Source organism: Lutra lutra, chromosome 6 (genome assembly GCF_902655055.1).
Source record: "Lutra lutra chromosome 6, mLutLut1.2, whole genome shotgun sequence".
NCBI lineage: Eukaryota > Metazoa > Chordata > Mammalia > Carnivora > Mustelidae > Lutra > Lutra lutra.
The window spans coordinates 88,076,529-88,103,608 of NC_062283.1; the positions used below are offsets into that span (position 1 = coordinate 88,076,529).

Here is a 27,080-nt window from a genome sequence, read left to right on the forward strand (position 1 = left end):
GCCACAGCCAGGAGAGACTACCTTTCCTCTAACATCCTTGCCAACAATTGATATTGTCACACTTAACTATTTCTTTATAAATCTAGTAGTTTCTAATGGTTTTGGATTAACATTTTGGATGCTACATTGTAGAGTTTGGATTCTGTTATACTCCTCTTAAGAGTATTTGGTCTTACTCTAACAGGCAAATAAATTGTTGGTAGTTTACCTTGATCATATGGGGGCTTGGTTTTAAGTTTTATTAGAGTGGCTCTGTATCGTTTTGCTCTTAACTTTTAGTGCACTTCTTTAGTCCTGGGATATAGTTTTTTATTCCTATGCTGTGGCCCTTCAGGACTTTCAGTGGAAAGCTCAGATTGCTCATGAAGCCCTTCTAACATCAGGTTCAAATTCCAAAGTCTGTCTCTCCTACACTGGGCAGCTGCTGAAATTTCTGTTCAGCTGTCAAAGACTTCTAGCTACTGTTCCACCTGGGCTCCTAGGGTAAAACTCACACATGCCAGGGGCAGCTGAGAATTGAACAAGAGTTTATACACAGATTTTGGGGCTCTCTCTTTGTGGCTCCTTCATGTAGGTGATATCTTACTCTATCTCCAGGCACTCTGGCTGCATCAAACTAAGCCCTCTGACAATTAAGACTCTGATTTTCTTCTCGAGTTCTATCTGTCCTTGGGCTTATAGATTGGAGAATGCCCCCAAGAGAAAAATGTGGATCTTACCCAATGTGGTACTCTTCATCCAAGAACCAAAATTTCTCCAGTTTCTGACCACTTATAGTCACTCTCCAGTGCTTTCAAACTGTCTTCCTTCTTAAGTGTTTTTCCAAAGTTTATAATTGTTAAAATTGGTAGGATTAGCTGGCAATAGAACCCACTCTGCCATTTCCAAAAGGCAGAACCTTGATGAACAGAAGCAAATCTTGATGCACGCTCATTTCCCAATCTGTTCATTCTATGATTCATGGTATTTTTAAGCCTTGTTTAAGAAATTCTTTCCTATCCAGGGGCGCCTGGGTGGCTCAGTGGGTTAAGGCCGCTGCCTTCGGCTCGGGTCGTGATCCCAGGGTCCTGGGATCGAGCCCCACGTCGGGCTCTCTGCTCAGCAGGGAGCCTGCTTCCCTTCCTCTCTCTCTGCCTGCCTCTCTGCCTACTTGTGATCTCTGTCTGTCAAATAAATAAATAAAATCTTAAAAAAAAAATTCTTTCCTATCCCAAGGTCAACTTGTATATTTTATTCTAAAAGATTTTTTTTCTGAAGTATTTAAAAAAATATTTTGGTCTTTAATTCACTTGGAATTTCACTTCTTAAACACGGCTTAAAGTAGAAATACAATTTCATTTTATTTTTACGAGCAGATGAACAAATTTTCCCAGTCCCATTCCTGAAGAGTCCACCCTTTCCACTCTGATCCATGAAGTAAACTGTCATAAATCTAGTCTCATAAACATCTCAGTCTGTTCCAGGCTCTCTCTTCTGTTCCAGTGTTTGTCTAAGCATACACTTATATTGCAATATCTTAATTATTACATCTTTATAGTAGGTCTTGTTATCTGGTAGAGCAAGTCCTTCCAGTTTGTTCTCCAAGATTGTTTTGCCTTTTCTTGGCCCTTTGTATTTTTCAAGTAAATTTTAGAATCAATTTGTCATGTCACATGAAAGCCCTGTTGGGGAGAACTAACATCTTTCAAATATTAAATCTTCTCATCCACAAATTTGGCATATTTTTTCATACATTCTAGAATTCCTTCATGTCTATCAACTTCTATAAATTCTCCAAAAATGATATTTTTGTTGCTATACTCTATATTTTAGAGTATCTTTTTAAAATGTTACTTTCTCAAAGTATCTTTTCATCCAACTTACTCCAATGCACTCTACCATATCAAATGAATTTCATCAAAGTTGTTTACTGAAGCTATAAACTCTAAGATTTACTTGTAATACACAATCTACAGGATAACAGTAATTTAGCACTCCCATCTGTAAACCATTTTTTTTCATGTCATGGATTTATCAAGTATCTTATCCGATATACTCACCAAGAAGCTCCATGGTCTCTACTTTCAGTGTCCAGGAAATTAGAGTCCAAAAACATGTCTTTGTAGATTCGACCAACTAGGCAATACATATCAGAGGCAACCTGCCCTTCACTTTGCACCAGCGGGATCATAACATCAAGAGCTTTGGCTCTATCTCCAGGGAGATTTCTCCTTAAAGGTAGGGGGAGAAAAAAATATCACTGTTTCAATATAGATCACAGAAGCAATGTAGGCCTTTTTAAAACTCTGCTTGATATTTTGATTCACACTAGTGAAGTCTAGCAGGATAAAGACAACCATAGATTTTGAGAGTTCCCTGTAAAGATGTGTCCTAAGCCTTTTTGTCTTTTCATCCTACTGCATGTCTACTGGATTTAACAAGGATCACTTTTGAGCTGCTTTCCTGATGACAGTGATAGGTTTGCATAAACCCATCTATATAGTCCTTCTAATTTCGCAGCCCATAGGTTCATGTTCATAGGTTCAAGGGCATGAAGTACAATTAGGAATGCAGTCTGTGGCCTTACATGGGGCAGCTGACCAATCCAGACAAGGACCAAACCCTGACTTTAGGTTTCAACGGCTTCTGCTCCAAAACACTGGGCAAACTTATTCCAGACAACACCAACAAACCAACTTTAAGCCAAGAGCTGCAGAAGTCCATGTGTGATCAGATGATGATCTAAGGAAGATGCTTTAGGTAGGTCATTTTAAAATAGCAAATATGTGTAGTTCATTCTCAAAGCCAGATAAAAATTCTCTTAAAGGGAAGCCTGGGTGGCTCAGTTGGTTAAGTGTCTGCCTTCAGCTCAGGTAGTGATGCCAGGGTTCTGGGACTGAGTCTTGCATCAGGTGCTTTGCTCAGCAGGGAACATGCTTCTCCCTCTGCCTGCTGCTCCCCTGTTTCTGCTTGCTCACATGTGCACATGTGCATAGTCTCTGATGAATAAATAAATAAAATCTTTTTTTTAAGATTTTTAAAATTTTTGCTTATTTGGCAGAGAGAGATCATAAGTAGGCAGAGAGGCAGGCAGAGAGAGAGGAGGAAGCAGGCTCCCTGCTGAGCAGAGAGCCCAATGTGGGGCTCGATCCCAGGACCCTGGGACCATGACCTGAGCTGAAGGTAGAGGCTTAACCCACTGAGTCACCCAGGCGCCCCATAAATAAAATCTTTAAAGAAATTCCCTTAAAAATTATTTCTTGGAACTTAAGAACATTATGCTAAGTGAAAGAAGACAGTCACAAAAGATTACATATAATAGGATTCCATTTATATGAAATGTCCAGAATAGGCAAATCTAGAAACCAAAAATAGATTAGTGGTTGCCCAGGTCTGGGAGATTTGTGGGGCAAGGGGAGAGTGACTACTAATGGGTTTCCTTTTAGGGAGATGAAAATGTTATATTGTGTTGATGGTCATACAATTCTGTTACTATATTAAAAAACCATTAAATTGTACACCTTAAATGGGTGAATTGTATGATATATGAATTATATTTCAATAAAGTTGCTACATAGAGTTATTTCTCTTCTCCACTATGACTTCAAATACATCTGGTCTATGAAATACCTTTTTACACTTTGTCCTAAATACCTTGAGCTTATAATAACCCTTCATACAAATATGTTTATTAATTCATCATATTGTATTTTAGGAAAGGTAAGGATAAAACACAAAGAAAAATCTAAGAGGCTCTATGGACTTTGATTTTTCATTTCATAAAAAAGAACATATTCCATTCTGTCTTTCAGGAAAGATTTATTTGAGAGCCAGCTGGAGCTGGTAATCTCTGGAGGTCTCATCTCACTCTGTCAAATCTGAAGAAAAAGATGTTTAATAAATGGGGAAATGAAATATACGTCCATTCTACACTTATTGATAACGTTAGCAAGCATAAAGGAGGAAAGAAAGAGAAAGATTTATTTGAGAGCCAGCTGGAGCTGGTAATCTCTGGAGGTCTCATCTCACTCTGTCAAATCTGAAGAAAAAGATGTTTAATAAATGGGGAAATGAAATATACGTCCATTCTACACTTATTGATAATGTTAGCAAGCATAAAGGAGGAAAGAAAGAATCTCTGGTTGAATAGTGTGCTGACTTCTTTCGTTGCAGACGGAGGCAGGAGGACCTAGTGATGAAGAGCAAAGACATCAGTATGGGACAGATCCAGGTTTGAGCCTCAGTTTTATGACTTGCTAACTATGGGCTCTGAAGAAAAGTGATTCAAGGTCTCCAAGCTTCAGCTTCCTCATCTGTAAAATAATCAAGCCTTAAGTGACACACAGCAAGTGGCCCAGGGACATGATGTCCCTCCCTTTCTCTTTCGCTCATTCTCTTTAGTTTTGCAACTGTATATATATTTAACTCGCCACCAGGGAAGACAGCAGCACAACTAACAAGCTTTGGACAGCTCAGTGTTTTGGGCCTCTCCATGCCTCTCCGAGCATGGCCGGCCTTCTTGGTAACTCGGGGTAGGATGTGGCACTGACGTATGTGCCATGATGTGGACAGAAGGCCGACAGGCAGGACTGGAAGTAGCAGCCTTCATGCGGGTCTTAGCAGATTTCTGGATACATGCCCTAAAATGTGGCCAACGGAGTTCTGATTGTAATTAGATCTGTTCAGGGCAGTGAAAATGAAAATATTCTCTGGTTAGGAATATGTTCACCTAGACATAACTACCATTACCCTACTTAGCAAATTTTTTTAAAGATTTATTTATGGGAGAGAGAGAGAAAGAGTTGGGGCAGAGGGGAAGGGGCAGAGGGAGAGAGGAGGAGTCTTAAACAGACTCTGAACTCAGCACAGAGCCTGACACTGAAATTGATCCCATGACCCCAAGATCATAACTGCAGCCAAAACCAAGAGTCCGACACTTAATGAACTGAGCGACCCAGATGCCCCTCTACTTTGTAAATTTTTAAGTAAAGAATCATTTGGGGTTGAGCATATTTGCCTAAAAATAACATTATATTCGTGCAATAAAATTCGTGCAATAAAAAAATTCTAAGCAAGTATAAATAGCAAATACAAGCTCAGAGAAAAAAGAATTTTTTTAAAAAAGATTTTATTTATTTATTTTACAGACAGAGATCACAAGTAGGCAGAGAGGCAGGCAGAGAGAGAGGAGGAAGCAGGCTCCCTGCTGAGCAGGGAGCCCGATGCGGGGCTCGATCCCAGAACCCTGGGATCATGACCTAAGCTGAAGGCAGAGGGATTAACCCACTGAGCCACCCAGGTGCCCCGAGAAAAAATAATTTTAAGAATTTAAGGAATAGCATGGAGGACATTAGGGGAAGGAGAAGAAAACTGAAGTGGGGGAATCAGTCAGGGAGACAAACCATGAGAGACTATAGACTCTGGGAAACAAACTGAGGGTTTCAGAGGGGAGGCACCCGGGTGGGGGGGAAATGGGAATTCAGAAGGTCATAGGTTGTAATGAACACTGCATGTTATATGCAAAAAATGAATCATGGAACACTACATCAAAAAACTAATGATGTACTTTATGGTGTCTAACAGAACATGATAAAAAATAAATTAAACAAAACAAAACAAAATAAAGAATTTAAATATATAAACTGCAGGGGCTTTTTTTTTACTGTCAAAAAAATAAAAAAAGAATGCATGTGCTTCCTATATTTCATATGGTTGAAGCAGAAATATTAATATTACATTCCAATAGGGAATGGCTGCAATGCTACAGCAAAAACATATCCTGGGAAGAAAATGCAGGTTATAAAATAGTATGTTAGCATAGTACGAACAGAACCTTTTCTTACCTATTCAGTGCAAATGCATAATGAAACTTCACATGGTGATGGGAAGCCAAATCAAAGGTTGGCAGCTTTTCTAAAGTCTCTACCAGCTTCACTATAGAATCATAGTCCTTTCAAACAAAAGGAGAATAACACAGAATTAAACCACTAGGAGAAAGTTCTGACAATGAGAGGACTTTTGACAAGCATATATCTAAATCCGAGAAGGGTGTTAAAAAGAGAACTAGGATCCATGAACTACTTTGAAGAGTCTAGAACCAAAAAGAAATTGATTTTTCTTAAATAAGAAATTTGGCTTGTATAGGTAAAAACCTTAAAATATAGAGTTACCACAACTGGCCCCCATTAGCATGATAACACTCTGTTGTCTAACTATGGGTGGTTTGCCTCTCCCATGGAGCCAGATTCCTGGCATGGTGTCCTAAAAATTATTTTCAAAGAAAGAATTTTCAAAATATCAAGGACATGGAGCAAATGATTGAACTTCTCTTATAAGTAACAAGATGATGTCATTTCAAGTTCCCCTAATCTTGGGATCTGAAATACCACACCTCTACACGTATGTTAATTTCTGTTGTTCTCATGAAGCTTTACTTGGGCCTGAAAGGCTGCGTGGGAATAAGAAACTAGAAGTCACTTAGATTTTACTATATAAAAATCTAAAAACAAATTCCCACCTCAGAGAGAATTGCCTTCAATTTACCATATTTAAAAAATTTTAAGACATGTCAATAAAATTAAATGGCACATTGGTGTGTTTTACATGAGAAAATTTTTAAGTTATTTTTATAATTAATCAGTTGCATATTTCTTGGTCCTGGCTAGTCAGATCTATCACTATCAGTTTCAAGCAACAGAATTCCCAGGAGTAAGAGCTATGTCCAGAAAGCTCCCCCTCCCACTTCTGCTATTTGCCACAACAAAACTTTCACTTATTGTCTGACAGGTGTGTCTGAGGCTAACAAATTAGTATAGGTTGTCCACAGGTTAGCTACGTACACAGATTTTTCTTTTTGTTCTTCTGGAGGAAAAACTCAGACCTTTACCATGAAAGTACTTCGTTACGTAATCAAGGATGGCTAACTCATAGGAGTCTTTTCCATTCATCATAAATTCTCAGGATAGAGAGCTTAGAAAAGGCAATAAAAAAATTACATGTAGTGACCTGAATGACCTCTCAACTAACCGAAATGTGATGCTAACTCTCCCTTATTCCTCCAACATGCTACATGACGAAGAATTTCCTGTAAGCATCTTCTCACCTGGATATCTCTGTAGGAAAGTAAGAGGTTTATGACAATATCTGCTGTCAAGACTTCGATATTATCTACTCGTTGCCGAATTCTTGCCAATTCAGCTGCCAATTCTTTACCAGTGTATAAATTTCGAGCTTTCCTGATATCATTGAGTATAGATTCCCGGAAATACTGGCTGGTGGGAGAACACATTTCAAAGAGTTAATACTAGAAGGGATTTCAATGAAAAGCAATGATTGTATAAGGAAATGAATGACATCTGTGGCATTTGTAACTTTCAATTCACAGGATGCATAGATGGAACACCTCATGGATTTTGCATTATAAAGAATTTTGGGAGTCCTATATGTATTTTTTAATACTCTGCTTTGCTTTAGAAAAACTTAGGTAAATATACTGCATCTTAATGACTTTTCCAAGAACCTGCCATGTGCCACTTAAAACATCAAAACTTTATTTTTCATTGCACTGTTTTGAGTAGAAATTGTTCCAAATAAATCAGGTGTGCCTATGATTTGAACATAATATAGCCCTCACTTTCTGACTCAGCCTCATCACAGATTACCCTAACTGGTTTTTCTTAACTAAAATATAATAATGTCATCAGCAATTCTGGGCAAGTTCCTGTTCTTATAGTAAAAGTCTGTGGACATTAATTCTGACAGTGTTTCTGTACTTTGAATATATATATATATATACACATATACATATGTATGTATGTGTATATATATATATATATATATATATATATATATATATATATTTTATCTCTACCATTACCATAATGTACTTAGCAGTTTTTTTTTCCCCTTTCTGATCTCAAGTGGTTCTCTTCTGAATACAGTAAACTATCAGACATCTCTTTTATCTACTTGGAAGATATCATACTTTCATTTTCCTGGTTGTTGGCTGTGTGCTCTATCTGAGAAACATCCGATAAGATGCACAAATAAAGGAAGTAGGACATAGCTCTGTTATCATCATCAAACGGCATTATTCAACTTTACCTAGAACTTGCTTGTGCCACCTTCAGAAGCTGAATGAAACGATCCACAAGAGGTAAGCAAATGGGTCCAAGAAGCAGCTCGAAGTTCGGTTGCATGAGCTCCGTCAACCCCTTCATGAAGCTGCTATCACAGCAGTAGACCTTGTTGTGTGGAGTGATCATGTAAGGGACGAATGTATAGTTCCCAGTGCACATCTGTATAAAGAAGAGGTGCCAGGAGCGGGTGAGCTGGCCTGGAGACTCCACACTAACAAAATCCCAAGTCCTACTGCACTGAGTCATTTTAAATAGTCATCCTGAATGTGAAGCGAAATAGAAAAACCTCATTTCTTATTTATGACCTATGAAAGTGGAAATTTCCTCCCAATTTCTTTAATTGCTGATTGCAAATAATTAGGACTTACAGATGATATAAAAAACAAACAAACAAAAACCAAAAAAGCCAAAAAACAAAACAAAACAAAAACCCCCAGTAGGACAGTTTCCATCAGTCAATTAAATATTTATTCACCATCTCTGATGGCTAAGGCATTAAGATATATGCATGCTGCAGGAAAAACAGAGGAGTTTAAACACAGCCTTCAGCCTTCTGGGAAATTTAAAATTTAATCACAGAGACACAGCATAAATACATGACAAGAATAAGAACTAACATTTAAGGGCTCCGCACCTGACAGGCTATGCTGTGAGCGATGCGGAAACAAAGCTGTTCTCTCCAGGCTGCTCTGTCATAGTCACAGCTCCATTAACCTCCTAGCTACTAAAACTAGAGACCCAGAAGTTTTCCCTGATGCTCCCATTTCCTTCACCACCCACATCCTATTGAAATCCAGTCTATTCTACCTCCAAAATCGATCTATTTGTCCATTTCCCTCCATCTTTTCTGCCCACATGGAAGACAAGGCCAACATACCCAGCCTGAGCTACCATCACTGGCCTTCAGTTGGCCTTCCTGCTTCCACTCTCCCCGCTCAATGTGTTCTCTACCCACCAGTCAAAGTGATCTTTTTTTCCCTTCCGATTTCAAGTTTTTATTTAAATTCTAGTTAGTTAAGATACATGGTAAACTTGGTTTCAGGTATAGAATTTAGTGATTCATCACTTACCCCAACCTCTTAACAACCTATATCAGATCGCTTCCCTTAGCTGCCTAAGGCCCCCTCCCTTGCTCCTGGGATGAAAATAAGACACATCCCAGGGGCCTACAAGGGACTGACCACCCAAATCCTACTTCTCTCTCTGCCCTCAGCCCACGCCACTCTCCACTCACTCCTCCCGAGCTTCTCTAGATTCCCAATGATGTCAGGTGAGGGAACATTAGTGCAAGCAAAGGGAGAGCTGGGAGGAAGAAAAAAGGAAACTGGATTGGACATCCCTGAGTAAGTCAGCCTGCCTGGCTCTAAGAGCTCGGGGAAGGGATGCGGATGCAAAGCTCAGGACCTTAAACAGTATGTCCTGGGCATGGGAATCAGGAAGGTTTCAAAGCAGTAAAGAACACATGAGCACAGTCTTAAATGGGGCTACCTAAAATGAGTGGTATCATTAGCAAAACGAAAACTCAGCAGAAGCAGACTTCATTATTTATGAACATATTACAGTTGAGGGCACTTGTTATATATCAGGTAATAAATCACAAACAGAACCTGACTGCCCGTTAATATATGACAGGAACTTCAAGAGGTTGAAACCTGGGCTGGGGTGGGAAGCGTGAAATGTTCACGATTAAAAAGGCTGAGATTTAAGGAGGGCAAGACACCGAGAGTCAGAATGTCTAGAAGAAAGCCAGAAATATGTGATTGGAACATAAAAGAGTTTCCAACAAAAGTACAGACCTGGGAAGCATTTGGTGTAGTTGAATCTAAGGAAACATGAGGGACCTCTAAGAGAAAAACCATAGAGAGGAGAGGGAAAAAAAAAGGCAGAAGGTTCACAAGTAAAATGAGTTATGTGGGAAACCCCATCACTGTTCTGGGGAGCACATCGAGCCCAGATAATTGGATCCTAGCCATATCAGCATTACGGGGAACAATACATCACTTCGCTTCCCCTTAGAAACAAACCAATGAGAGCAAACATTGACTCACACTTGCCATGTGTCAAGAATGAACAGTCATGAGTTCCCAATAACCCACTGAAGAAGGTACTATTGTCTCTGTTTTGTTTTTTTTGTTTTTTTCCCAAAGATTTTATTTATTTATTTATTTGAGAGAGAGAGAGAGCACGAGCAGGGGGAGGAGCAGAGGCAGAGGGAGAAACAGATTCTCCACCAAGCAGGGAAGACTACTGTCTGTTTTATACATGAGAATTCAGACAAGGCTCAGATAAGGTCATGCATCTGGTCCGTGAGGTGTTTGGGACTCTAGCCCTGGGGCTCTTCTCTAGAGGGTATCCCATTATCCATTAGAGGGGTCAGCACCCTTCCAAAGGGCCTCTACAGGCTGACACGCCAACACTTCACCTCAGGTCACTTTCGTGGAACCCTGCATGAGCCAAGCTACTGCCTCACAGCAAACAGACGAGAACTGATAAATGCCTTTATGGCCAGACGGAATTATTTATGAACATGGTCTCTGAGGCACTTGCTGTATGTCAGGCTGCGAAGCAGAAACTGGACCTGACTTCCATTTAAAGTATGAGAGGAACTTCCAGAGGTTGAGATTTGATTTTTCAATCAAACACATGAAACTGTTCTTTCCTATTTTTTTTAAGATTATTTATTTATTTATTTGACAGACAGAGATCACAAGTAGGCAAAGAGGCAGGCAGAGATAGAGGAGGAAGCAGGCTTCCCACCGAGCAGAGAGCCCGATGTGGGGCTCAATCCCAGGACCCTGAGATCATGACCTGAGCCGAAGGCAGAGGCTTTAACCCACTAAGCCACCCAGGTGCCCCAGAAACTGTTCCTTTCTTAAGCTCTCCTCCATGGACAAATAATTTGGAAGGCTAGTCAGGAAGAGGAAAAATAAACATATCCTGCTTCTAAAAAGGATGTTTCCAACATCCCTCAGCATGTCCACCAATTTAATCCTTTTGACCTGATCCATCGCCTGAGCAGAAAAGAAAGGCAAGTGTACCAAGAGGTTGCCTCCCAAAGCTTCTAGAGCTTTAACTATGAGTGAGTTACAAAAGAGCAACAAAACCAAATACTCCTTAGATAAGTACTATAACTCACAATTCAAAAATAAAATGCTCTGAATCTTCCAAGTCAAAAGTTAGGACAAACAGATGAAAAGCCAATAAACCAGAAAAGCACTATTAGACTTTCAAAATAGTATTCTGTTGCTGCAGCCGGATAAAGTTCTGTATCCTCAGAAGCCTTAATACCACATGTCATCATGCCTAAGACATGAAATACGATACATCACTACTCAAATACTGGGCATTGGGGAATAATGCATCCGTGTAAAACTAATTCTGGGAGAGAATGACTCTCGGATGTCTGGGTGCATAGCAGCAGCAGAGGGGTAGAGACAGAAAAACGAGAGTCATGCAAACAGCAGAGAAAAATGGGTTCTTGCAACTGTCTCCTTCAAACCCCATAGAATAAGGCTTCAGAGCCCTCACAGAAAATAACCAACATGCAAAGGTCTTTCTAAGTGCCTGGCCTCACTATACTTTCTGGAGTCTCTTCCCTATGTTTCTAAGGCAATAAATGTATTTTTTGCCAATCCCCCATTGTTGAGGAAACACAGGAGGGGGGGTTGATAAAGCTTCAGGAGCCGCAGGGATGCTCGTAGGCCTGAGCTGAGACCCCTGTGAGCATGTGGTCGGGGGGAAAGTGTGAGGGTTGCTTGTAACACTTTTTTTTTTTTTTTTTTTGCTGCTGAGAAAAGCACATTTTTCAGAACAATGAAAACTAATACTACGGGAATCTTCTTCCCCTGGGTAGGCTCACCTCTACCTCAGGAATCTTATCACTGCAATTTCTGTTTACAGATAGCTGTTGCACCAACCCTAGTTTGAAATCACTGATCATTCAAAGCAAATTAAAAAAGAAAACACCGTTTGATCAAGAATAGACACCTTGGGCATAGCAACTGCCTTTTATTAATAAGGTACTAATTCTAAAATATTTAAGCTTGCTTCTTGAAAAAGAAAGCCCACATCTCCTTAAATTTCAAAACACCCGAGGTGTGCTCATAAAATAACAACAGCGATCTCTCTGGCCCACGCCTGTGTTCACGGCTATAAAAACCTGCAATTCAAAACCTAGTCCTATTCTATGATCTTTAGTTAAAAAAATAATGCTGGCTCTGTTTTTCAATTTTTAAAAGCTACATAAAGATGAACATATGTATATATGTGTGGGAAATGAATTAAGTTTCTGGGAAGAAATGCTCTCAGCATTCAAACATATTGAAATACCGGCTCAAAATCCTCAACTTTTGAGAAGGACACCCAGCCCCTGAAACCCAGCAGCTTACTCAAGCCAAGAGGTGACCTGTTCATCATGTGCAGTATTTGGAAACCTTATAACCCCGTTTCTCCACAGGTCTGACCCGCCAGTGGGTATGATTAGCTCTTTCCTCTAAGTTTCTGGTAAAGACCACCTCCTCTCAAAGACCCGTGACCATTTGGTATATGGCCACCCGCTCTTCGGAACATTGTCTTGCGTTAATTTTCTAATCTGTGTCTTTATTGATTTGTTTACCAATCTTCTCTCTGAACTAGACTCTGGGCCTAGTCACTGGCCATCTCCCGGAGCAGTTAAGAATCTGACTGCCTCGATTTTCAGCCGCCATAGTGAATCCCTGTGGCACCAAGCCCAAAGCCTGGCACACGGTATGTGTTCAATCACTATTTAATAAAAATGTTACACGAAATAGATGCCTGAAGCAATAACTGCTCATTTCCTGTGGAGATGGGCAGAATAAAAGTACATAATGACAACTTTATTTATGTTGCCATGAGTCTCTAACTTGGTACGATCTTAACCATAAGTTTTAAATCTTTCTGGTCTAAGGAAAAATTACAATTGTATTTTTAATCTTATCATCGTAAATCAAATCAGGTGCAGATCTTTAGGTAAGATATTATTTTTGCTGTAAGTTGCAAAGATGCACTCTTTGTGGTTTTTAAATACTGGTTTATTTTCCAAATGAAAAGTATAACCACTAGCATAAGAAGGCTGATGTCCTTAGATATTAAATTGTGTAATTTTTCTTCATGCATTTTTAAAATTCGAAATTTATTTTTATCACTTTTTAGCTTTTATTTAATACTGTGTGGAAGGTAAGAATTCTGTGGTGTGGTCTCAAAGGCAAACTACAAGACTCTGGAACTTAGATCAACTGTATAGATAGTTAGATAATAGATATACATGTACCTATATATGTATGTGCATATATGGACACATTTGTACCTATAATTTGCTACATAGCATATACACAGGTACAGATATCTATATGTGTGTGTATATAAACATAAATACATGTGTATAAACATATATACACACATGTACACATATATGCAGTATGTGTATATATGATGCCTGAGTACCACTCAGAATTACACAAAATTGGATACACTATGGGAACATTCTTTTCCAAAATATAAGTATATATGCAATAAATAGGCATCGGTGTCCTCTCCCAGTAATGTTTTGCTTTTAAAGAAATGTTTTGATAAAATAACCAAATTTATATTGATATATCAGAAACTCTAAAAAGGGAAAACAGAGAAATTAATAATTTGTGGAGATAAAAAAAAGGCCAGAGATTAGTTGATGGAACAGAAAAGATGAAAAATTTCTGGAAGTGTTAAAGAAAATACTCACGGTATTCTTCTGGCAAATGATTTCCTGAAAAATGAGAAAAGAAAAAAAATTAAGTTAAAGTTAATAAAAATTAATTCAATAATTAATTTAACTATTTGATGTGGGAAAATATCTTAGCAATCTGAAATTTCAGGGAGTGTACCATAAGTTCCTGTATCAGAGAAATTTACAATCTGATGAAAATGAGAGAAAATAAAAAGATTCTCAATGGTTTAAAGGAAACTGCACAAACGTATAAAATCCAAAAAACCATTCTTGTAGAATATGTAAGCACAGAATTATCAGCCACAACCTTTTTAGGAAAAGGCTAAAAGGAGTTCAGTTTTCCGATGTACAATATCACTCACACACTGGGTGGGGGTGGACCATGGGACTATGCAGATGCTGTCTTCTGGGAAATAAAGGGTATTGGCTACTTATCAGAGTGGGCAAATCCACACCTATATAAGATCATCTGACAATAAATAGTCACAAATATAATTTACACGTTGTTCAATAAAAAGTGGAATGTGAGAAATACACTGAAGGCAGTTTCACTATCTTCTAGGTTGTGAGGAGTGAGATTGTGCAAATAATGTAGCTATACTGTGTCAGGTGCATAAAAACTCGTGCTAAAGCTTGCTGTCATAATCATGATTTCTGGATGTTTAAATGAGTAGAGGCATGGAAGAGACAATCTGGAAAACCCTGTGGCATAAAGGCTTCACCGAGGCTGGGGAATCATGATTTAGAAAGAGAGATGAGACAGAATTTTGGAAATGATGGCATGTATGTTGTCATGGAAACAGGGACTGTGAGACTTTTGTGGTGCCTCAAGGGTAGGTCCATCTGGCTAAGAAGAAGAGCCAGATCTGGTGAGGTAAGGAATGAGCAGAGGAGCAATTCAAGGTTCAGCCAACTGGCCATCACTCTTCATTCAAGATCAACATGGGGGCAAAGGGGAACTGAGAAGTTCTTTGGCTTAGGGCAGTACGTAGGAGTTTTGAATGTTTAAGGGTAACAGATGAGTAAATAAAAAGCTGTAGAAGAAGGAATGGTGCTGGGTAATTTTGAAAGTCATAATGATATATATAAAACAGTACAAGAGGCCCTTTAATACTTCACAAATGGAAAAGAAAAAAAAAGACAAGTACACATTTAAAAAGAAACATTACAGGGGCGCCTGGGTGGCTCAGTGGGTTAAGCTGCTGCCTTTGGCTCAGGTCATGATCTCGGGTCCTGGGATCGAGTCCCGCATCGGACTCTCTGCTCAGTGGGAAGCCTGCTTCCCTCTCTCTCTCTCTCTGCCTGCCTCTCCGTCTACTTGTGATCTCTCTCTGTCAAATAAATAAATAAAATCTTAAAAAAAAAAAAGAAACATTACATGCCTGGGTCTACATGCATGTATGTACACATATGCTAAATCAAAAGAGTAAGACTCCAGTAAGGCCTTGAGTTTCTGAGAGAAGGAGGATTTTACTAAGCAGTAAGGAAGTCTGGGAAGATCAGCAGAGAAGGTGGAACTCAAGATGAGCCAAGGAGGACGGACAACTTCCAAAGACAAAGCAGGAAGGTGGAGATACAAGTTAGAGGACCAGGAACACCAAAGGTCCCTTTGGAGAATAACATAATTACCAGGGACTAGAGAAGATAGTTCATTTGGGGAAGTAAAAAGGAGAAAATAAAAGAGGCCTATGAAAAAGATCTTGAATTGAATCATTAGACTAAGAAGAAAGTTCATTTTGGCATGTACCAATAATATCAGAAAGTTATTTGGGGCCTTACTGGAGAAGGCCCTAAATGCCAAAATAAAGTACTTTGTTTTGTGAGCAACTGGCAGCCAAAATGTATTTTTAAGGTGAGCAATATACATAAAGAAGAATCAGCACAGGGACACTGTAAAAGCAAAGTCTGGGAACATCATCAATGTCTATCAGCTAGAAACTGGTTGAATAAACTATGGTATGTCCATTCAATGGACTACAACGCAGCTGAACCAAGAACAAGGAAGTTCTTCATGCAGCAATATGGAAAGATTTTCAAGATATACTGCTAAGTGAAAAAAAGCAAAGTACAGAATGGTTTTCAAACATATGCTCCAATTTATGTCTCAAAGAGAAAAAGAAAATTCTAATTTGTACATTCATAAAATCTATCTAGAGGAATAGACAAGAATCTAGTCATAGTGGTTGCCAGTGGAGGGGGAGCTGGCTGGGTGCAGAACAAAGATGAGAGAATGACTTTTCACTATATATCCTTTCCACTTTTAAACTTTTGTATCAGGTGAGTGTGTTACCCAAGAAAGAAAAATACGTAAAATGTAAACCTTGTTAAAGTCTAAAAAATACTAATTCACTGGTGGTATTTAGTATTGGAGGGAAAAGAACATTTAGGTGACATTGCAAAAGTTCAGGGACATCAAATTAAGGGCTTGGATGACAGTAGTGCCTGGGGGACAGAAATCAAGAGATGGATGAGTGACATTGTGGAGGAAAATTCAAAGTGGATTTTCCCACAGGTGTTTCATAGATAGTCCATCTCTCTTTCTCCATTCCCTCCCCCTGCGCACACACACTCTCTCTCTCACACACATACACATACCCACACACACGCACACACAACTGTTCACAAAAAAAAAAAATGCTGGATAATCACAAAATCAGAAACACAGTATGCAGAATTTTCAAGACTTGATTTACGGAGCATCTCTTCAGAGAAGCAAACCACAGTCTTTGGGATGCTGCTCTCTTGTGACAGTCACATGCTCCTCTCCTCCCTGCAAGTAACAAGGGAATGCCCTTCTCTTCTTCCTCTACCACACAATATCCTCATGCACTGACTGCATAAGAAGTCTGTTCTTTGTGAAGGTGCCTTCAATGATGCCAATTTTTCCAACAGAAATAGATGATGTCCTTATTTCTACCCCTACTACCCCCTACTACCCTACTACAGACCTCTATGACAACAACACATGTACCAGTTGCAAATGTGTCATCGTATGATTCTCCCATCCTAGGTCATGAGCAACTTGGATGTTTTGTTCATCTTCATACCCCAATGGTTGCCTAGTAAATCGAATGGCATACAGTAGGTACTCAATAAAAGCATGAAGAAATTAATAAGTCAATGAAAGTATAAAATACTGGGCTCTGGAATCACAGTAGAAATGTGTAAGTCCTGGCTCTGCTCCTGACTAGCCATCTGTCATTTCCCCTCCCTCTAACGGAACACACTAAGAGCTGGGTTGAGCGATTGCCTGTCTCTTCCAACTCTGTGTTCTAGCATTTGCTTTTGGCTAAAGGCCTATCACAATGAGCACTGTCCTTGTGCCAAAGGAAGGAGAGATATCCTCATGCCCAGCACAGGAGCTCCCCTACCAGCATCTCTCTTTTGGTGCACTGAGCCCAGAAATGGAAGTTGTAATGAAAGGAGCAGTGGGGGAACACTGAGCAGGCTGAAGGCTCCCTCTGCTTGCCCCCACAGAAAATAAGCTGCTGTTGGCTTAGAACCAATATGCTACATCTTCCTGAAGAATGGCTCATTGGAAAAACAAGCCTCTTAAAAGTCTTCTTTGCTTTCATTTCATTTTGCAATATAACAAATTAGGAAACTATATTAAAATCATTCCCATAAAAAATCTCCCTAAGAAATAATATGAAGTGTCTGTGAGGGCTATGCCGCACCAGAGACAGGACAGGACACAGTGGCATGATTTACAAATCAGTGGTCGGTTATCAAGTAAGCAAGATGCTTGCGGGAATGTCCAGAGGCAGCACTTCTATTAAAAGGGCACAGATTCATTCTTTCCAGTTCACTACTAAATTGCTAAACTACTTTATAGGGTCATATTTTCAAATGATTGTTTCCCTAACATTTACTGATTGTGTAATTTATACTACTAAGTTAGCTGCTATTTAGAAGTACTGAAAAGAATCCAATAAAAATTCACTGTGAAACAAACAAACAAAAAATCCTAGGATCTACTGAATTCTTATTAACTAATGCTTATGTTTTGTAGAAGCTAAATGAATATGTTATTCTCTTGAAGGAGACAGAGTTTATTCACAGTTTATGATGTAACCTTACATGATGCATCCACTCGGCAGAAAAAAGGACAACTTGTGCATTTTAACTTGGTACAAATAAATAGCAAACAAGACCTTGCAAGGTATCTCCCTACTCAGGCAGACTAGTGAACGTTTAATGTGTACTAAACCCATCAAAGGAGAAAAAAAGGAGGAAGGGGAATCAATTTAAGACACAATTGCTGTATTACACATCACAGCATGGAAGCCTCTCGTCTAAAGTGCCTTGAAATAGGACAGTAAAATAAACACTCCCAGTGAAATGTTTTGAGGGTGCATTGCCTCACTACAACTTCAGACTTGTCTGAAGTCTTTAGGGGCCTTCTAATCAGTGCAACTCCTGCCTGTACCAGAAACAACCCCCCCCCCAAAATTTTTACCCCTTTCTCCAGTACCCTTTGATAACCAAAGAAGGAAGGAAGACAAAAGAGACAATCTAATAAAAGGTCTCTTTGCGAGGGAAGACAAAGACAACTTTTGATAGCTATTTGGGACAATGTAACTTTGAAGAGGTCATTTTAAGGAGAAATAAATGGAGTATCTCCAAAATTGGAAAGTGTTTGTGCCTAGAATTTAGGTAATTACAGCCAGGGGAAGGAAATGGGAACAGCTGGTGTGGGGTTGCCAAGTTAAATTGACTCAGGGTGGGAGAAGCAGAACTAGCAAGCAGGATCTTAGTTTCCTGAAAGAAAAGGAACAGGCTGGGAGTTCCTGGCCAGGAGAGAACATGGTCCCCAGCTGGTGACCTTCTGGGTCCTCCCTTCAGATCCCTCTTCCTGTCCAAGAGGAACTGAGCAAGTTTTCCACCAAAGTTGAGTAAAAGAGGAATATTTCTTATGCTCCCCAGCTCCATCCTCTTAACTAATTTCAAAACTTCAAAACAAGACTAGGAAATATTAGATGGGCTGTTGTGAACACCTTGGTCCTCACTGAGGAGGTGGGTCTCGTCCTTCCCCTCAAGCATGCTGCTAAAATAAAGCTGAGCCAGGTTAGGAAGAACAATCCAACACAGGTATCACAGAATTGGCCCATTTCTAAGGTTAGGAAACACATTAGACTTGTGCTTACACATTATGCTTGTTAGCTTTTTGTATAAAAGCTTTTCTGTATAAAAGCTCAAGTTGAAAAAGAAAAAAAAGGGGCGCCTGGGTGGCTCAGTGGGTTAAGCCTCTGCCTTTGGCTCGGGTCATGATCTCAGGGTCCTGGGATCAAGTTCCACATCGGGCTCTTTGCTTGGCAGGGAGCCTGCTTCTTCCTCTCTCTCTGTCTGGCTCTCTGCCTACTTGTGATCTCTCTCTGTCAAATAAGTAAATAAAATCTTTAAAAAAAAAAACCCCAACCTCGATAATCTAAAAAGAATCCAGAAAATCCCATTTTTACAGGACATACAAAATCTGTGTGCAGACTTAGAATACACATGACAAGTCAGACAATCTCAGGCTCCCCCTGATCTGACACTGTGTGTGTCTCTAAGTCACTATGTTTCTCTGGGTTTATTTCTTATCTGGAAAGAAAGAATCTTTTATCTGCCTAATGTATGTAGCAAGTACCTAACATGTCTTATCTCCTTGGATTGCTTTTAAAGAACAATTGAAATAAGCTTATGAAAGTACTTTAAGCATTTTAAGGACATACACAGTATGAGTATTACTATTATCATGGCAAACAACCCCAAATTTGGTTCCTATTTTACCAGATCTAGAGACACTGTATACCTGTATTGTTCTGTGATCCGTAGTGAGAACACAACCTTCTCTTGATATAAGTGACTGTCAATTAAAACAACCTGTACCAAAAGTCAAGTTAAATTATACCAAAGCTGGAAAGCAATCCTAAAAGAAATTCTAGACTATCTTCTCCTTCCCTCTGAATTTTATTTTATATTTAAATAAATATGTCTTGGTGTAAGTAGATATGGGTCTTTAAATGGGGCAGGGATGCTGAGGAGTAACATTTTACACCTAGAGAATTGGAAACAGCTTTTTTTAACACAAACTTCTCCTTATAATGTGTTGCTATTAGAATTAACTTCCTCTTCTTTGACACCAGCTGTTTCTTTCAGCAACACCTAATTGGACCAAATTATTCACATGCAGGTATTTCTTCTCAAAAAAACCACAAAAAACCCTATTGTTGTATAGCTAGAGGTATCACAAATTTCTGTACACGAAATCACATTTTTCACATAAATTTCAGTAAAAATGTCAAGGATGTATTCTAAAAGACCTAAATCAGATGATGAGTTTGGAGAATCGGATGATGGGTGAGAGTGCCACAGAGATCAACCTGCCTAGAAGGATCGTTTATTTATACTGAGCAAAAGGGAATAGAATTCAGACAAGCCTTGCCCCCTTTGGGTGGGAGTCAGGAGGCTTTCAGACGTCTATCTTTTGCATGCAGAAGCATTCCTTCTTGCTCTTTAAGGTATTCAAACGCATGGGCCTATAATGAAAGTCTCCACCAATGAAAAATATCTGGGGCCAAGCCAGTGATATGATGACATCTTCCGTTCACACTGCAGCACCGACTTCTTTCTCTCTTTGACAAAATGGTAATTAGACACTAGAAATGGTGGGCGGGGGTGGGGAGGATAAAGGAGGTACTAGAAAGGAAAGCAAAGGTATACTCTATCCAGTATACAGAAAATTCCTCAGTAGTGGTGATACTGCCAACTGACATGAAAGAAAACTGGATTCTCCAGTCTCCAGCCCTTTCCCAAACCTCAGGGATGGATTCTACAACTGGGAAATCAACTTGCGCTAAATAAACCATGCGTCTAGTTTGTCAGTTCAAGTCTTGAGAAAGCAGTGCTCACGTATACTGCTCATCCGCTCCTTCCCCAAATTACTCCTCCCTCCCTCTAATTTGATGTGGAATGACTATAGCTCAGAGAAAAGGTAGATCATTCCTAGAAGTAAAATAAAGAAACAAGACGGTCTCCTCTCTCAACAGAAAGAAAAATCTCGCCATGAAATAATACGAAGTGTGTGTGAGGGAGGGTTATGTCGCACCAGAGACAGGACAGAGTGCCATGATTTACCAATCAGGGTCGGTTATCAAGTAAGCAAGATGCTTGCGGGTATGTCCAGAGGCAGCATTTCCTAGTAAAAGGGCACAGGTTCATTGCTTCCAGTTCACTATTAAATTGTTAAGCTACTTTATAGGATCATATTTTCAAATGACTCTTTCCCTAACATTTACTGAGTGTGTAATTTATACTACTGGCCAAGTTAGGTGCTATTAAAAAGTGTTCAAAAGAATCCAATAAAATTCACTGTTAAACTAATTGGAAAAATACAAATGTTGATTTCATACACAATTCAAACAAAAACTAAATTCCTCTTAATAATTAACTTTGATAGGGGAGGTAAAACTTTAAGAAGAGGAATTGGGGTGTGAGAAGGGAAAAACTGATGGGTTTGAGAACATTATGGAATCTAAGTGGATTCACCAGACACAAGTAATTCAATTTAGGTTTGAGGTATTTGTACCAAAAATGACCCCACGTCTTCACCAATTTATTGGAAACTGGCATAATCACTGAAATGGACAATAAGAACATCATGACTCTTTTCAAAACTATCACAATTTGCTTTAAGTGGAAATGAATAAGTATCAGAAAAACAGACTTAATATGCAATTTCTCACAGTAAGTTCTAAAAGAGATTGGATCCCCCGGTACCTGCAGAGAAAGGAGCATAAGTACCACAGAACTGTCTGAACAAGCAACTGTGACAGTTCTCAAGTTTCACCCCTGTTGTAGCATGTGTCAGAATTTCCTTCCTTTTTAAGACTAAATAATACTTTATTGTGTGCATATACCATTTTGTTTTATCCATTCATTTACTGATGGACATTTAGGTCACTTCTACCTTCTGGCTACTGTGAATTAACGCTGCTAGGGACACGGGTGCACAGACATCTCTTTGAGAGCCTGCTTTCAACTCTTTCAGGTGTATGTCCATAGGTGAAAATGCTGGATCATGTGGTAATTCTATTTTTAATTTTTTGAGGACTTGCCATACGGTTAAAAATGGATGATTCTTAAAGGGCTATTTTAGTGATGGTATACAAATTCTGGTTTGTGCACCCATGATTTCATGCTAGTCAGATCCCAATCTAGAAAATACTAGATGCACTGAGGCAGGGGAAGCAGTTCCGCTATCACATATGTGTGGATCTCCTCAGTGGGATTGTGAAGGATTAAGCACATAGATAGATTGCTGCAGAGAACAATCTACTAAGGAGAATCCCGTCTGTAAAACAACTTTTCCAGCAATGAGTAAAGAGAAAAATCCAACTAAATTTCTTGAAAAGGGAATACTCTCACATAATCATTACTTTTCAACACAAGCTCTGTCCCCACTAACTGACATGCATATCAATCTCTAAGATATTTTTACTCTGTAGTAGATAAAATGGGAATAAAGCCCATCTTGGTACAGAAAGACCCAAACGCATCTGAGCCTTTTTAATCACAGTTAGAACATTAGGAAAAAGAAACTACAAGCGATTTGGGGATTCAAATGTCCAAAATAACTATCCTGGTAGATACAATAACAAAGTATCACAGACTTCTTCCTTAATTGTGAAATATTTCAACTATATAAAAAGTACAGAAATTAGGACACACCCATGTATATACCACCTTGACTTAGAAATCTAATATTATAGGTAAGCTTGAAGATGCTTGTCTTTCCCCATGGTTCTGTTCTACTCCTACCCCCAAAAGAGATAACTATTCTGAATTTGTTGTTTGTGATTCCCACGCAAACGTCAGTCCTTTGTAACCCAAGTAGGTATAAAACACTGTCTTGCATTGATTCGATTTGGTACGGATGGCATCAAACCACACACACGCTTCTGTAATTTGTTTTTGCTCCCAACACTGTTCTTGAGCTGTATGGATAGTGACACGAAAGCTCTAGTTAACTCATGTTAAGTGCTCTGTAATAGTCCACTAACTGACGACACCAGAAGGTGTTTGTTCATTCTCTCCTTGATAGGTATTTACCAATTCCTTTGGGGGAGGGGTTATTACAATGTCAATATAATATTGTCGATTAGATCTCCTTCTGCTTGCCACAGACTCGTTCTGCGGTGCAAATCGAGAGGCAAGAGTTGCTGAGTCTTGGTGCCACGTTCATCTGATAATAGTAGGTGTTGCCAAACTGCTCTTTGGAAGTAGTGCCAGCATCCCCTCCCATCAGCTGGGCCTGCTTTCCACTCTCCACAGCCTCAGCCTGGGCATCATAAGGGCTTTTAACTGTTGACTATCTGATGGTGTGCAGTGGTATTTCCTTGTTTTGTTTTGCTTTGTTTTTCTAAGCAGCGTTGTCTGAAGTGAGTGGGGAGTGGCCTACAAGGAAGAGAGGGAGCTGAAGAAGGGAAAAGGGGGAAGAATCTCAAGGAGTGGAGCTGAGAGCTGTAATTAAACAGGAATTTCTGATGCTAGAAGAAATGGCTCATTAAAATAATTCCCACACTCTACACAGTGGCCGTTCATTGCCACCCCACAGTTCATTGGTCAGTAGTGTCCAGACCTAATGCTCCCATTTACTGAGAGACCCCAGGTGGGGGTCGGATCATTTCTGTAATGCATGAAGGTAATCCGAAAAATACCATTTCGACCATTTCTTATTTTCAAGCAAATATAAGTCTTAGTATAGAGTCTCACTGGCAGACACCTAAGAAGTTGTCACGGTATTTAAAGAAAACTGTGAAAATTGTGTTGTTAAAATGCTAAGGGGAAAAATATCAACTTCTCTTTCTCAACGTGCAATGATCTTTTTTTTTTTTTTTTTTGAAAAAAAAAATTAACTATTTCATTCTCCTAGAAGAGTACTTGTGATTTCCAATGGATATAAAGCTTACTGCAAGTACGTGATTTGATTAAATTCTCAATATCCTTTCATATGAAAACTCAGATGTAGCTTTCAGGTACTTTTATGGATTCCAATCAATTATTTTTTAGGAGCTGAACCTTAAAGGTTTTTTCCTATGATTTCATCCAGAGAATTTACTGCCAAAGAGAAACTGCTGTCTTCAACAAAGAACAGCAAATGAAAATTAAACTGGTGTAGCTGTACTTTCTAGATGTCCAAAGAATCAACGTTAGGGAAGCTAGCTATGTGACAAGAATAGCATTCTCATTCTGTATGTGCTCTGCAAAAACAGGGACAAGCTTCGTTTTTATTTTATTAGGCTGATCTATCCAGAACAGCTTATGTATAATAACTCTTGTTCTGCCTTATTTCATAGCAATTTTCTTTTCTATTGGTAGAAGGCAGAGATTACACCTATAATGAACTGTAACAGAAATTAGTAAAATTAAACACACACACACACACACACACACACACACACACAAACACACACACACACACACACACAGACTTTCCTCAACAGCAGAGGACCAGAAAAATTTCTAGGGCTCGGGAAATTATTAGATCGAAAAAAATATTTTCTATCCCAGAGGGCTTTGTCCTCTGCAACCAGACACTTATTAGGGCTAGGAACAAACTAAAAACAACAACAACAATGGCAAAAGCTTAAGTTAATGGAAAGAGGGGCAGAAAAGAAAGGATGGGTGTCTCATGGAACAACTCAGGGGCGGGGGGGCAGACATAGTTGATGGGTTTTCTAAAGGAACACACTAAGCAGGGAAAGTTGGATATCCTTCTAACTAGAAGAAATTGCAATAAAGTTTAGTGGTTTGGAGGTTGGGCTTGGGAGTTAGGCAGACCTAGGCTTTACTTTACTAGTTACATGATCTAGGGCAAATGACTGAATTTATTTGAGCCTTAGTTTGCAGTTCTACAAAACAGTGATATAATAGGACATAATAACCCCACAGGGATGTTTTTAGAATTAAATGTGAAAATGTAAGTGGGGAAAGCACAGAGTAAGTGCTCAGTTACTAGCAGCTATTATGTACAAGATAAATGAGTGTGTTTTAGTTGGACTAGCCTTTTAAAAGAACTATTGTATTCACATACCAATAACACTTTTTTTTTTTTTAAGATTTTATTTATTTATTTGACAGAGAGATCACAAGCAGGCAGAGAGGCAGGCAGAGAGAGAGGAGGAAGCAGGCTCCCTGCTGAGCAGAGAGCCCGATGCGGGACTCCATCCCAGGACTCTGAGATCATGACCTGAGCCGAAGGCAGCGGCTTAACCCACTGAGCCACCAATAACACTTTTTTTTTTTTTTTAAAGATTTTATTTATTTATTTGACAGAGAGAAATCACAAGTAGGCAGAGAGGCAGGCAGAGAGAGAGAGGAGGAAGCAGGCTTCCTGCCGAGCAGAAAGCCCGATGTGGGGCTCGAACCCAGGACCTGGGATCATGACCTGAGCCGAAGGCAGCGGCTTAACCCACTGAGCCACCCAGGCGCCCCACCAATAACACTTTTAAACAAAGGCTGGTAAAAAGCAATTAAATAAATCAGTGTATTTGTCCCATACAAATTTCTGAAAATATTAGCTTCAATTCTTTCTCTCTAATGTAATTTTAATTCAGCTTTTAAAAATTTCCCCAGGAAAGAGTAGTCCTAAATGAAATCACCAGCTACCAGTAGGGCAAGAATAAAAAGAGGTTAGAGTGAAAAATGTCTAACACTATACTGCTTGCTTAGAATACTTAATGTAAAGAAAATAAAATAGTACAATAAAAAGAATAAATAAAACTATCTCATTCTTTTATCACTGTTAATGTAAATAGTAGCAAATCAAAATATTTAATTAAAATACAACACACAAAATTTTATGATGCTTTACTTAAAGTGGTAAATCTAAGGTAAAATAAAGTAGGGCCGCTTAAAGAATTGCCCCAGGTTTAAAAAAAAAAAAAAAAAAAAAACAGATGCAGACAGAGAGGGCAAATATCCTGGGACTTGAATTTCAGAGTATTCAGGAAAGGGTTAGCCTATCATTGCCTGGCATGCAGTAAATGTATTTGCTAAAAGTAACTGTAGAGTTCTCAGAAAAAACCATATAAGCTTTAGACACTCAGATAAAAGCAAAATGTTACTTTCTTTTTTGTCTTTTTTTTTTTTTTTTTCCACAGTCGTGGAGTTAGAGATCTTCATATAACAATTACTAAGTCACTAGAAATACGGCTCTGGGTTTTAGGACTCCATGTCTCAAGGTTGGCTTCGATTTGAAAACTGGAAGATATAGATGAGAAAAAGCCACATAAAGCTAGCTGGAAGTTTCACAAAGGAAATGGATGATATCAGGTTCAGCATGAGTTTCACTGAATTGTTAAATGCTTTTCAAAGAATCGCACAATGATTGTATTGCAAAAGCATTTTAGACAATCTTTCTGGACGGAAGAAACGCCTTCATATCATTATGTTCCTATCCTGGAGAGAATGACATGGGGTCCGCTGAATTTGTAGACAAATATAGTAGGTTCCTATCTCCCCTTTCCCTAAGTTATTAAGTTATTGAAAGCATTTCCCAGTCAAGAGGATGGCAGTTTTCTGGTGATAATCAGTGAGAGAAGGTCTATTTAGAGTCCTTCCGGTAGGAGGCAGATTTCCAGTCGAAGACAGGTATGCCCAATGAAAAACCCCCAATGGCGATACAGCTCAGGGCCTAACCATGCTTACGCAATTTCCAGGTCTTTCTCGGGCAGGCAGTGGGCACGGATGACTTCTAGTAATGCAGTTTCCTCAACATCAACTCAAACTCCAGCTCAAAACTCAACACTAAGATTCTCCTACCTGTGTGTCATCAAATTTCTACATTGAATTCTAGATAAATGTCATGAGGAATTGTATAACTATCGGACTAGCAAAAACAAGCTTTCACAAATGTAAGCTGCTTCCATTGCTTTGGTTATCACAGGGACAGAGAGGTATCACTAGGACCCTGGTGCCCCAAGTAAATACTTAGCAAACAGGTCAGGTACCTTCAGGGACTGCAGAGAGTCTGAGTTGTTATCACAGTAGAGGATGATGTTGTTGGCCATGCTGAAGCTTTCTCTCACTCCGAGGTGGTAAAACAAGGACGGCTGTCGGAAAGCATCACTCATCTCCACCACTGCGATATCTGCAAACAGAGAAAAAAGCCCCCCCAGGAGACGACACCTGAATAATGCCCAGTAAGCACATTTTGGTTTCAACGACTGAGTATTCAAAGAGGAAATGAGGAA

The 27,080-nt window shown here is 39.2% G+C and overlaps 1 protein-coding gene across 1 annotated transcript in view; it reads right to left on the reverse strand.

The window, feature by feature from the left end:
* The window catches only part of MAP3K5 (mitogen-activated protein kinase kinase kinase 5), a 208,795-nt gene that overhangs the window by 122,094 nt on the left and 59,621 nt on the right, over positions 1-27,080 (reverse strand). The window contains exons 2-7 of the mRNA XM_047734723.1: positions 26,838-26,977; positions 13,858-13,881; positions 8,083-8,276; positions 7,082-7,250; positions 5,823-5,929; positions 2,040-2,210 (exon numbers count right to left, since the gene is read on the reverse strand). Of these exons, the coding sequence (XP_047590679.1) occupies positions 2,040-2,210; positions 5,823-5,929; positions 7,082-7,250; positions 8,083-8,276; positions 13,858-13,881; positions 26,838-26,977 (805 nt within the window). The remainder of the gene's footprint in view (positions 1-2,039; positions 2,211-5,822; positions 5,930-7,081; positions 7,251-8,082; positions 8,277-13,857; positions 13,882-26,837; positions 26,978-27,080) is intronic.